The 13527-nt window shown below is 48.1% G+C and overlaps 3 protein-coding genes across 3 annotated transcripts; 2 read left to right on the forward strand and 1 right to left on the reverse strand.

The window, feature by feature from the left end:
• Positions 1–989: 989 nt before the first annotated feature.
• On the reverse strand, positions 990–2063 carry HD556DRAFT_1314646 (isoprenoid synthase domain-containing protein; the record flags this gene model as incomplete). Its single annotated transcript, XM_041300975.1, has 4 exons — positions 990–1242; positions 1297–1448; positions 1504–1977; positions 2055–2063. 4 exons carry the CDS (start codon positions 2061–2063, stop codon positions 990–992), a joined length of 888 nt encoding a protein of 295 aa, XP_041152468.1.
• Positions 2064–3328: 1265 nt separating this feature from the next.
• On the forward strand, positions 3329–4917 carry HD556DRAFT_1250578 (uncharacterized protein; the record flags this gene model as incomplete). The annotated part of the gene is made up of 4 exons (XM_041298944.1): positions 3329–3625; positions 3691–4374; positions 4421–4622; positions 4706–4917. 4 exons carry the CDS (start codon positions 3329–3331, stop codon positions 4915–4917), a joined length of 1395 nt encoding a protein of 464 aa, XP_041152469.1.
• Positions 4918–12188: 7271 nt separating this feature from the next.
• On the forward strand, positions 12189–13323 carry HD556DRAFT_1200100 (uncharacterized protein; the record flags this gene model as incomplete). The annotated part of the gene is made up of 6 exons (XM_041296368.1): positions 12189–12383; positions 12435–12548; positions 12595–12659; positions 12709–12800; positions 12929–13158; positions 13252–13323. Coding segments are annotated over 6 exons (768 nt in total), but the record flags the coding sequence as incomplete, so codon positions are not given.
• Positions 13324–13527: the final 204 nt, after the last annotated feature.

The following is a 13527-nucleotide window of genomic DNA, read 5'->3' on the forward strand; positions in this document are numbered from 1 at the left end:
TCTAGAGTCACTAATGAAAACATACCTCTGAATTAGCGTCATCAAACGTTGAAACGTTGATGTATCACACTCCTGTATTCAAGGCGATAGCACGTCAAGAGAAGGCGGGTGTTCACTCAAGTCGTTGACCCCAATACATTCCTTCGTGTCCGAATTGAGTTTGCTATTTGCCATCATGGCAAGAAGGTTGCTGGACTTCTTGCCATGATGGCGAATACCGAACACAGTTGACCCAGGTACTGGACTTCCTTCAAGTTCCTTGCATCTGCCATGTTGCAGCGACCATCATTAATATTACTTGGACGAGATACTCCCCACTTTCTCCATGCCAGATGATGATTCACCACCGCTTGCTATCAATTACCCATCTCGTGATACCGCTAATGCCCGCACTTTATGGCGATTCCCTTCCATCTTCTTCAATATATGTAAGTAATGCCTGTCTTCAAGCTGATCACCGGCTCGTACGCCACCCCCCTAAAGCATTATGGTCATCACGACTACCGCTCCGTCGAAAACCAGGAATAAAACATCAGGATCTTTCCGGGTTGTTGACAGATGGCATGTGTACATCAGAAACTTGCATCGCTTCACCCGAATAAAGACGGAGTTTGCAAGAGTTTGATCTTTTACGCAGTAGACGCTACACTCATCTCCACGCAGAAGCTCAGAAGCTGCACATGCGAGCGCCAACCAGACCTTATAGTGCCTTTTACGATCTTCCGCATCCTGGCCCGCCCTTTGAGTTGTAGTCATCGAGCTTTACATACACTGAAAAGTTAATCTAGAGGTAAGTACTTTGGGAAAATAAAACTGCTTGATTGAATTGGAAGGAGTAAGAAAAGTCAAAGGGACAGGCAATCTAATGGGGTAGACATAGAGACAGGGTACAAACGTGATAACTAGTACTCTACTTCAAGATGTAATCAACATAGAGGAAAAGTTGAGAAATACCATAAGAAAGGTATCCATCAAGAAGACGACCTCTTCTACATGATCTCCTCCAGCTTATACCTTCCTTGGGTGTGGAATTTGAAATACCCATTGAAAAATGCGACATAGGCGTCATATGCCTCAGGACGCGGTCTCAGGAATTCGAGGATACTGTGATGTGCTTGCACAGTTTTCTCGACCAGTTCCCGGAGAGCGGACTGTTTGGTAAGACCACGAGAGGCCGCTACGAGCGACAGGTAGTTTGCGGAGTCACCTTGGATCTCCTCTTTGTAGTATGACAATATATCACTGAATTGTGGCAGGTTAGAAATGTTAACAGAAAATCATCGATTTAATAATCACTTTGTGTGGTTTATGACTATGACCAGATCGAGCATGCATTGAACGTATTCCTGAAGCGGGAGTGTAGAAGGGAAAATGCAGTATGCGTACGCATACGGTATGCCTGATAGCATCCTAGAATAATCGGGGTATGAGGGAGCCTGCGGCGAGATCTATTTACACAAAGGGTTAAAGATCGAAGTTGGCTTTATTGGGGAAATACCATACCCGCATATCTTTGGTCTCATGGTCAAGTAAAAGGGAAGACACATAGTTGAGCCCAGACGTCACGATAAAATTTGACACCGGTGCAGGATAATGGCAAGCGACCTCCCGTATGATTCCATCGAGCGCATGCATAACTGGATGCTCGTGCGGCTGACAATTCGCGAACCGCTCGTTGAAACGGTACACATGCACTAGATCTGTTCCACTGGTCATTGTGTCGTCCATGCAGGTGCATACGACGGTGAAGAGGCAGATCCACATCTTGGTTGGACGGTCCGTGAGGTGGCCGTAAGCGTTAGACGTTATAGCCACGCCAACAGACATGTATGGGAGGATGGCGTCCATCGGATGGCCTCGTTTGGTGGCCTCCTGGCAGCATTCGGAGTACCACGTCTCGTCAAGCGGGACATTCTTATATTGCAATCCACAACGCTGAAGAAATCCGGTGATGGACTGGCGGATGCTTCCTAGAACCTATATTCAACATCAAAATAGGGACATGGAAGGGTATTAAAACACAAGCACGTACTTTGCTATCGAGGGTGGATCACCTCAGGCATTACTTTTCGGAACCAATAATGGTCTTTCAGACCCGGTTTCTATGTTGTGGGAAAGTAGTCTGTGAGACCCACCCTCCCGCCATCTATTAATAACACATCCTCCTAGCGTGCACCGCGCACCTCCAGGAAACCCTCGCGCACCTCCAGAAAACCCTCGCACCCTCCAGAAAACCTTCCCGATCCTCCCAGAGAACCTCTCGTACCCCTCCAGAAAACCCTCCTACCTCTCCCGTGGCTCCAATGCACCGAGCTTGGGAGCCTTACTCCTCCCCGTTTCGCACTGTAAGTTTTTCTCTTCTTTCCCTCACCATGTCTTCCTCGACACCTCGTCACACTCGGAAAGCTCAACTTGCATCGTTTGACCTAGGCTCTCACTTTGAGGAAAGATGAGGACGCGCAAATGAAGATGTGCGTCCAGAGAACGTGTTTGGCTCGTTTAGTAAGCATTTGTTTGAGCCAGCTGGTTGTTCGCAAGCTCACGTCTGGCTCAAATGGCACTCTATTAATAATACATCCTCCTAGCATGCACTGCGCACCTCCAGGAAACCTTCACGTGCATCCAGGAAACCCTCGCGTGCCTCCAGGAAACCCTCACGTGCCTCCAGAAAACCCTCCCAATCCTCCATAAAACCTCTCGTACCCCTCCAGAAAACCCTCCTGCCTCTCCCGTGGCTCCAATGCACCGAGCTTGGGAGCCTTACTCCTCCCCGTTTCGCACTGTAAGTTTTTCTCTTCTTTCCCTCACCATGTCTTCCTCGACGCCTCGTCGCACTCGCAAAGCTCAACTTGCATCTTCTGGCCTAGGCTCTCACTTTGTAAGCCCAAGGAAAGCTCGAGACAAACGGAAAACCCAAACATATGTTGAGCTGCCTGGTGCAGAGATGAAGCGCCGCCGACTTTTAGATGCAATGGAGCGACTTATGAAGTCGCAACATGAGGAACCACACCTGCAGCCATATGTTGAAGCTGCACCACCTGATACTGTGACTACGGAACACATGGATGCTGACAATCTTGTCGAATTCCACTCCGAAGACGTGGATGAACAACCATCTCTGGAGATCTCAATAACGTCTGTCAAACGGCGGATCATACCAGACCAACCCACTAATTCACTGTACAAAAACTGGATTGCACTCATACCAACCCTTGTTGATCCGGTACTCTGGTACTTTGGACGAACACAGGGCAAAGCACTGGAAACTATACATCCAGTCATATCTGCATGCGGGGAGCCTTCGTGTACACCGAAACGGACAACAATGATGTGTTTATTTTTCGATCGTCAGCCCATATCTTGCAGTGTTCAAATTTTTGCTGACATTTATTTAGGCTTTACATCTATAGATGTACTAAGTTGTACCTGCTCGACTCTCCAGCAGGTCCTCGTCCACCATGGTCTATTCCCAACCGCGCCTTCACAGCCTCGGATGGCTGTGTCTGTTGACTTGCTTTCATTCTACCGCGCGTTGTTTGAGCGCTCATGTGACGCGATTAACGCACTCGCATCAGCGCTCAAAAATCATTATTCCCGGCGGGGTTACCAGATGACTGATGCCCAGGTAACAATCAGTTACATACTTATATCACTACTGATTCATTAGTGTTTCAGGGCGAAGTTATACAGGACCCCTTCCGCCGAGGCCTCGGCTATGCCGTCCAATGGTATGACATCCTGCAAGTTGAAGTTGAGCGCCAAGTCGAGATGGTCGTTCAACAACATCGTGATCATATAGCAAAGTTTCAAGTGTCCTCTCGAGTCCCAAATTCGCCTTCGCTCACTCAATGCGCACCCCTTCTAGTGCAACGGTGTCCTGCTTGCTTTGCAGGTATACTCCATGGTAGATCCACAGATGAAGGAGGTGACATCCACGTTGCAATGGACGGTAATTTCCATCACCGTCATCGACGTGCTGCTGGAGACTGTCCAAATTTCTATGACCCTACCTATTTTCTGCCCAAAAGCTTTGTTGACGCAATTGGGCACCATATCGACACTCAACATAAGCGACCCGTGAAGTCTTACGTGCCCCTCATCCCCAACGAAGCTGTTGACCAATGCGAGAATGCTTACGAGGCTGCTGATGGCAAAAAACAGAAGGCCGCTATGGATAGCTTTGACGACACTGGAATCATGGCCCTTATCTGTCGTCATGACATCCCATTATTTTTTGCCAATATAGATTCACCTGGAGAACAGCAGAAGTATTCAGTAGCTTTACTTCACCACTTCTTTTCATTTCTTCCGCCTGAAGCTACTGTCGTAGCTCTTTACGATATCGGCTGTGTTTTGGCACGAACACTCTCCAAGGTACGTTATGATCCTGGCCGGAACTACTTGCTTACACTATTTACAGTATGACATTCTTCCCATAAGTATCACCTCACGCCTTCGATTTGCAACCACTGCAATGCACGCATATGGGCACGAGTGGGCTTGCCAGCTCGTATATAATCCACGAATATGTGTGGGTCTTGGCTTATCCGATGGCGAAGGGACCGAACGCCTTTGGTCTCGCTTAGTTCGATTGATAGGTGTTGAGCGCACTTCTAGTGTATGTACTCTATTATTTTCATTATGAACTAATTCATTTAAAACACTGCTTAGCGCCAACGCCGTTTATGGCTAATCGATCGGCAAGCAGTAGCTATAGCTTCAGAGATGCGAATTGACCTTGGCGACTGGATCAAACGACGCCTCAGACGGGGCATCAAGGAACAAGGTTCGGCAGCCCAAGACGCGCTAGATCGATGTGGGGTTCCCATCGAAGAATTGCAGTCCGAGTGGTTGCAGCAAAGGCATTCTCAGTTATCTATCCGTGCTCATAGGTTTTATACAATTTTAATGGCGTGACTATTACCCAATGATATCGCAAGATGCACCCGCCCGCCTCAAGAAGGAGTTGGACACTGTCCTAGCTCTCCAGGCAGATCTGGACACCTCAGACAAAGCATTGCAAACCGCCAGGACGATGTTGGAGAAAGATATGGCTTCAGATGATACTCTAGAGGCTCTCGAAAGTCTAGAGAGGGGACACGATCGCCTGATGAACAAGGTCGAGGCCCTTTACTCTTCGTTGAACGTTCATGACAGGTTCCCTGAGCTTCATGGCATCAATCTCGAATTTGTTCGCATCCTTCTATTGGCACGCGATCTCAAAATGAACGTTCGTAAACGTGCGATTGCAAGTTTCTTTGAGTGGGATAAACTTGATCGAGCAGTAGGTGGCGTCCAGCAAGCGTTAGGTAAGTTCATGCTCTTTTGTTAGTCAATGATTTATCAGATTCTTTCAGGCACCAAGCTGCATCAACAGACACGCAAAGCAATTTCAAAGCGTCAGCCTGCACTAATGACCGCTATCAGGAGATTCAACTCCTACTGCGAGCGGCTTGATTCATTGTATGACACATCCTGGGGGATTCCACTGCCCGCACCCCTTCCCACCAAACTTGCGGAACTACGTTCTGACCCAGGACTGATGGAGGATGTATGGATTACGCCATCTCTTGGAGAGGTTCCGCGATGGTTAGACGACACATCCATAAGAGATGGTATTCGTGCACTGCTCAAGCGTGACCGGTGTCGAGAGGAGCAGGTTCGGCTGGGCGTTGAGGCCGATAACTTGTGCCGCTTCTTTGGAAATGAGTTGGCGGCGCTTGAACTTGCCCTTCGGTCGCTGAAGAGTGAGTTAATTTTCTTCTCAACTTCCATTTCTCACCCATCATTAGGTGAGCCTTTCGCAGTTCCATTGCAGCAACGGCATGCCAATTTTATCCGCCTTCAAACACGATGGTCAAATTGCTTAGCTTCTTCAGTACGGTTCACTAACGAAGTCAGCAAGGCAGTGGCCATTGCGACCACCCTCTCAGGAGGCTCGCCAAACCTGATGTTTCACTGGATTAATGCCAACACGCTGGTAGTGCCTGATTCTGAGGGTGGCGATGAACTCCCTATCATTGATCCTGACCATTGCCCCCAAGTCGATTCTGAAAAAGCAGCACTTGCCGATGTCCTGGAGGGTGAGATGGGGGCATTGGAGTTAGATGACGATGACTCAACAAATTATGGGCGCGAAGTTAATGCCGTGATTTGCTGGAACCTTCCTGATGTACGTTTATCTTTATTGTTAGGAATTGACACTGACATGTCATAGAATCTCCTTGTGGATGACTTCTGCATTCCATCGCAAGAGCCAGACGTCCTTGACCCTGCTAAAAATTTTGCACGAATACGACCTTCGCACGATGGAATCCCTCGTCTACTGTTTGAGCCGAAAGACATTGGTATACTCAGTTCTCCTACTGCACGCCTCAACGATATATGCATCAACAATTGCGCCATTCTCTTGTGGTGCTCTCAGCTGAACACTTCTGCTACACAATGCGCGATGCTCTCCACTCATGATCTTCCCCGCATTCGTTATAATGCCCCAGACGATATCATCTGGCGCCACACATCGTGGATTCGTTATTGGGAAAAAGACATCTGGGTTCTTCCAATTCATCGTCCGTCAGGCATTGGACACTGGGTGGTGTGCATCATCCAGTTGTCGACCAAAGAACTTTACCTTTTTGATAGCATGGGTGATAGGACGCCTTGGCAAAGTGACGTCAAAGTGAGTTTAATTTTAAAGTGTCCTTTTCATCTGATTGATTGGCACCTGATATGAAAGCATATAATAAGACTAATTGCTCGGTTCATTGCAATTGCGCGTCAACACGGCCATCATGTTCATATTGATCTTGAAGGGTGGGTGGCTCGACCATTGAATGTGAGTTGCATGCTTGGCTTTCTTAACTAGTCTGACACTATGTATTATTTAGATCAAACGTCTTCAGAGTAATGACTTTGATTGTGGCCTATGGGTATTGGCTGCAATATTCGCCGTTGTACGCGGCAGCCACATAACAGGCCTACATGAGCGGGACATGGACAATCTGCGACGCTATATGCGGACTATGGTTCTTGCATTACCAGCTCTCTCGAGTTACAGTAGTACAAGGTCTACATATATGGATTCTTCCCAGTAATCAGTATATTGTCCTCCCTCTGACAATTCAATATCCTTCGCGCTACCCATTGGCGATAGCATTCAGCCATGACCTTGTGTCTTGTGCATGCCTGCAAATTTCTGACACGAGCATGAAGCTCATCCCAACCTGTAACTAACCGCTGACGCACTTCTCGGATCTCCTTCAGAATCTTGGAGATTTCACCCATGCTATACATGGCTGTATGGTGGGTATGTGATTCCCTTTCTGCGAGCAAGTGACGGCCATGCATCACATCCAAGAGGTTTTGCGTGAAACGGTCTTCCTCTGGTGAGTCAGGTGGAGCTGGAGAGTCGTAAGGAGGGGCTTTGTCCCACTGCAAGAGATCGGATTGATCAATCAAGTCGGATCCGGCGAGAGATTGATGAAAAAGATAGGAATCGGGAAGGGAGAAGGTTGAACATCGGATTAGTGAAGATGTTCGAGGATCGTGCGGCAGATCCCCAGATATGATATGAGGCCCACGTCGACCATGACGTTTGGCATATGCACGAGAATTCTGACCTTGTCGAACAATTTTACCTCTGTAAAACATATGATTAACAAAAACAAATGATTGCAAAATACTGACTGTTCTGACCGAGCATATGATGCTTTGTGTCGCCGTGCAGCTGCCGATTTCTCTTCAAATGTGAAGTACTTAGCTTTGCGACCCATAGAGACCAGGCAAGTGGGCAAATGGTCAAAACTGTGTGAAGACCAAACTTGATCTTAAGTTCATATTGCGATGTTATCCTGTTACCCATCAGAACGCAATACAGCCATCAAACACAAAGTTCTGGCCTTTATTTTTGTATTAGCATGATCGGGCGTACCGTGGAAGTCGACGACACCAGTCCAGACAGCTTGGCTGGCAGTCAATCCCTGTCCATTTGTCTTTTAAATTCAGTGCGATTTGTATTTTCAATCTCATTGGCTCACCAATCACTCCCGGTGACTCGGAGAAAGTCCTGCCATACTAGTTAGTATATTTCATATTATGTAAACAGTTGTCACAGTATGACAAATGTCGTAACAGCATGAAAGTTCAACCAACCAATGCTGCTGTACCATCCTCACTATATCATCCCACGATTTTTGCATCTGCTGCAACCTTTTGTGCATGTAGTTCCACCATACTCGCTTAGTAACTAGTAACTACCTTTGGTGTGCTGGGTGGCGAACGGTGTTGAAAGGTGGAGCTCCAATGTGTCCTCTTTAGTCGTGTTGCTTCATGCAGACATTTTCTAACCTCGTTTCCGCAGTGAATCCCATTATCACCCCACAGGAGCCTCAAAAAAGCCTCCCAATAGCCTCAAGAAGGCCTCCCAGTAGCCTCTATGAACCCAGGCGAAACACTTAACCCTCTTGGGCCTACTAACCCGCGCTCATTTACCACTTTTGGTAAGTCATAGCTTTTCGGCGCTACCCAAATTGAAGGAGGCTTCTCCAAACTTAGCATTTCAAAAATTTCCATGGCCTCTTTTCACGTTATCGATCAACTGTACCTACTATTGCACCTTGTCTGTATCCTGTTGCAGAATGACCGCAACCATATCCAAGTCCTCGCAATCTGTTGACGTTGCCACGCAGACAGACGCGCACTCCTTTACTATCACTCGCCTCGTAAGTTCTTAGTCAGTTTCATATGTGGATTCTACTGATTGCTTCTAGCTTGTGGACGCGGCTGTGATGACAGAGGACCCAAAAGTTAGTAGTCTCCAAGTCGATGCCGGATGGAAGACCCTCGATGGCATTCCCTGTATCACGGGTGGCCTAACGGCGCTTGTTGGTAAGGTTTGTTGCATCCTTTTTTCACTGATCTTGACTTTATTTCAGCATCTATCGGTGGCACCCTGCGTGGGCGTACCCAAACCGAATTCCCTTGGAAAACCCTGCCCAAGGAGCTAGCTCGGCTCGGATGTTGCCTCGTCAACTACCCTAACGAGACTTTGATGCCCGGCGAGACTCGACCTACGCTCTCTCGGAGCAAAGGCGTCCATGATCTGACCCTTCCTCATCGTATCAATCTTGTCAATGCGCTCAAGATGGGCACCCTCACCATTCGAGTTGTGACGAATGATGCTGCTCGCACACGCCTTACGATGTCTACGGACCCAGTTATTATTGGAGAAGCACCCTCACATCGATCGATCTACTCCCGTGGGCGACGTGTGTTTGCTAATGGTGACATTGACTGCAAGGGTCCTCGCCGTCTTGCCTCTCCCCCTTCTACACCTCCCACTTCTACACCACCCACTCGTCCTTCTACACCTCCCGCCCGTCCTTCTACACCTCCCACCCGTCCTTCTACACCTCCCGCCCGTCCTTCTACACGTGCCGCTCGTCCTTCTACATGTGCCGCTCGTCCTTCTACATGTGCTGCTCGTCCTGCTACATCCCCTACTCGTCGTCATGTTCAGGTCTTTGTAGAGATATTACGCCCGCCACCCCGGCCAGCTTCTAGGGCAGTCTCCAAAGTAATACCACCATCCACCACTCACACCATATCACGCTTGCCACCCTGTCCAGCTTCTAGAGCGGCCTCCAAAGCAATAACACCATCCATCGCTCACACCACGGATCTTATTCCTCCAATCACTGCCGTCGAGTGGTCTGCATCTTCTTCTGAATATGTTGATGATGAGACTCTAGATGAGGAGTCAGATGCTAGTGAGAGCGATCATCGGCCTGCCAAGCGTCTCAGACGGTATAACAGCAAATAATTGAATATTAATGTTTTCAAATGATGTAGATAGCATGTTAGTACAACAAATCTTTTCGAATTCGTATTTTAATTTCTGACGTGGCAACAGAAGTAGACTCACAGTTTCAACAATGTTATTTTTAGTCACAAGATGATATTCATTTCGCGGCCTTTCTGTAGCCTCTTGGACCTCCACTCGGCATATTTGATATCTCGCTGCTTCTACATACAACCATCCTGAGCGCTTATCTGTGCTTGATCGCTGATGCCTGTGCAGTTCCCGGTGTCTTGGGTCGCACTTATTATTAGTTGTTATCGCTCCAGGTGTTAACATTCGAAATTCAGGATTCAGGAATCTCGTACTCGAGTCGTGATCATCATGATGGGATCCTGCAAATATAGGAGTGCCTGCCGGTAAGTTTCCTGCCTCATCACTCCTTAACTTACTCACAGAATCCCACTAATTTCACTGGTTCTGAACGACATGATTGAACTCATTGTTCGATATTATGTATATTCGCATCATCCTTATGCTCAACATTATCTGTATTTGCTTTGTTCTGAACCCTCTCGTTAGCCTCTCGCGCCTCCTTAGACCCTCACTCACTCTCATGAACTTGTCTGTCTTGGTTGGGTATCTGCCGGTAAGTCTCCTGCTTTCACTTCTTAACGTACTCACAGAATAACACTAGCTTTACTGGTTCTGAACAACACGATCGAACTCATTTCAATGGAACCGCCAGCTCGAATATTTGATTGCAAAGTGAGTCATTTGGCATTATGTATAATGTTATCCTCATTCACTTCATTCTGAACCCTCTTGTTAGCCTGTCGAACTCCTGAGAGCCTCGCTAGAGCCTCACTAGAGCCTCACTCGCACCCTCATGAACTTGTCGGCCTTGGTTACCTATCCGAACAAATTTCAATGTCTTACGTTTGTTTAATTCTGTGCTATTATACCATTCTAACTTGTTTAGTCCGCATCAGCTCAAATCAGCCTCATAAGTATCAGGGCGCTGCTGGTTTTTTTTCGTGCCCCTTCTGATTTCCTATCTGATTTACTCTGTGATATCTTGCGCAAACTGCCCAACAGACAGTCTACAAAAAATTGTGCTCTACTGCATATTGTACAAGTAGGCGTGCTCTCATATATTTCTTTTATCATTGACTACATACTGTAGACATGACCCAAAACATCCCCGATGACCTGTCGTCTCCTCACCCGAGCTACATGGGTCTATCCCCCGATACCTTCGATTACATGCAAGAGCAGTTTGGCGGCGGCCGTCGATGTGCAACGCCCCCTGTTGAGCTGACTCCCTCGCGGCTCAGGAGTAAGCTCAAGGCCACAGCGCGGGACGTCGGCCTTGTCAAAGGTGCATCTACCCGCCGCCAGGCCTATCAAAACCACACTGTGGGAAGTCAAGATCCCATATCTGCGCACCCTGGTGCACCAGACTTACCTCATGTGGTGCCAGGTGGTACTTCAACAAGCGAAACGTCATCGCCAATGGTCCACGCGGCTAGTAGTCGCCATGCCTCACCATTTCCTGCCCCACAGGTTCCTGCACAGCTCCAGGATGTTTTTTTTGGTTCCATGGACCAGCAACGCGCGTGGATAGACTCTAATTCTGACACCTTTAGCATGATGGGGTCTGAGTCTTTTTTAGCTGGAGGATCGCAAAATCAGCTCACCGCACAGGGCATGGAGCGCCTAGCACCTCCACCAAGTTACACTTTTCCTGCGAGTTCTTCGGGTCAACCAATGGCTTCTCGTGGATGCTCACTAGATCCTCATGCTACAGGCCAATACCCTTCTGGCTTTACGGAGGATTTTTCTGGCGAAGCCTCGCCGTTCATCCTTCAGCCAGTTCCATCGTCGTCGTCGTCTCATGATCATTCACTTCCCCTCCCAACCACAAATATCATTCCACCAACGCCATCAAGGATGGTGGCAGCCAGACCAACACCACCACCTCGACAAATACTATTGGTACTTTGCTGAGCGGTTCCAGTTCGCAGATGGACTTAGAAGGCTATCCTTCTGCCTCTCATGAACGCTTTCCCGAGGAGCACGAGCCGGTGACCCATCAAGAAGGACTTACGGTTACTGGACGCAGATCTGCAGAGTTGAATGCAGCACTAGACGTCGGGTTTGCTGCAGTAGAGCGCTGCTTTCTCGAACTATCTGCATCCACCACACTCCCGATTTCTCAATTAATCAACTTGTTCTTGAAGAGTCGCGGACGCACCGTAAACGGCACTAATTATTGGAACCTATATGCCAACTACTTCAAAGAGCATGTCCAGACGGAGCTTGCGCGCATCGGCAGAGAAGCTCCCGCTGGAGGTGGCACACCTAGTAGGTGTCATATTATAACTTGTTGCGCAGGAGGTTAATGTCCCTTATAGGTGTAACCGTGCGGACACAATGTTACGACAAATTCAAAGAGGTTTATTCTGATTCTTACCAAGATATCCTGCTAATGCACGAGGAGGCATCGCTCCTTGGATCTTCACCTCAAACGATAGCCCAGCGTGGACAGGGCTTCCAAAAACATTATCGAAGAGTGATACAGATAGTATGTTTTTTTCACCCGACGTTCTCTCATTCCCTCATGTCGTCATCATAGCTCGAGTCTGCCGCTGTTAAATTTGGCTTTGAAGCGGCTGTCGTTCTCTGCGGCAAAGTGGTCAACGAAGATGGCTCACTTGGCCACTCGTATAATACACCAGGCGCTGTAGGGGTAAGTTTTTTGTGCTCTACATCTTGATGTATGCTTAAAGATACAGTTCTGGGAGACACGATGTCGCGCAAGCGATGATGCCATTGTCGGGCATCTCAAGGCGCATGTATAGTAAGTGTAAAGATAAATTACGTTTATGCTATGACTTACATCGAAACAGTAATAGTACATCTTTGAATGCAGTGGATGATGCGTTCAACGATGGCACTCGCAATGACCCTTCGACCCCAAACTCGACTCCGAACCATGATCGTGACCAATCTCAGGCTCCCGAGGGACGGGATGACGGTTTGAAATGGATCAAACTCGAACTTATCAGACAAGTTGGTACGTTAGAACGTCGCTACTCCTTTTATCTATTTGACCTAAACTACGAATAGCCCAACTTGGGGGCAAGTGCGCCTGGGATAAAAATTTCCCTTGGAAGGGCATGTCCAGCGCCCTTGCTGATGCCAACCTCTGCATCAGAGGCTATCCTGCCCATAAGTGCCTTTTGCCCGGTGAAGCTCACAATGAAAACTCAAGGAACAAGGGCATCGGAGCGCTGACGCAGAAGGAAATTGCAGCGCTCGTAGATGGGTTGAAGGCAGGAACTATGCTAGTCGTCAAAGTTGACAAGGTGCACCGAGGTGAGTTTTGTTTATGTTATACTATGAACTTTCAGGTTTTAACCTCATATGTAGCGGCTGTGATGGCCTCTGAGAGGCCAGTCATCACTGGCATAGCGCCACCACCTGAATGGTCACATGATGGCGCTCGACGGCTATTTGCTAATGGTGATACTGACTATCACGGCCCAGCTCGTCTCCAGCCTAGCGGTGCAGCTACGAAAGTCAAGAAAGCCACTGATAAGGCACCTCAGGCACCTCTTCGACCCTCCAATGATGACGACGACAATGATTTGGGTGACGATCGCCCGGCAGTACCTGCTGCTCCCAAGTTCCGAAAACCTACCATACATTAGACCTACCTCCACCAC

This window comes from Suillus plorans, assembly GCF_016647745.1.
Source record: "Suillus plorans strain S12 chromosome Unknown HD556scaffold_123, whole genome shotgun sequence".
NCBI classification, from domain to species: Eukaryota; Fungi; Basidiomycota; class Agaricomycetes; order Boletales; family Suillaceae; genus Suillus; species Suillus plorans.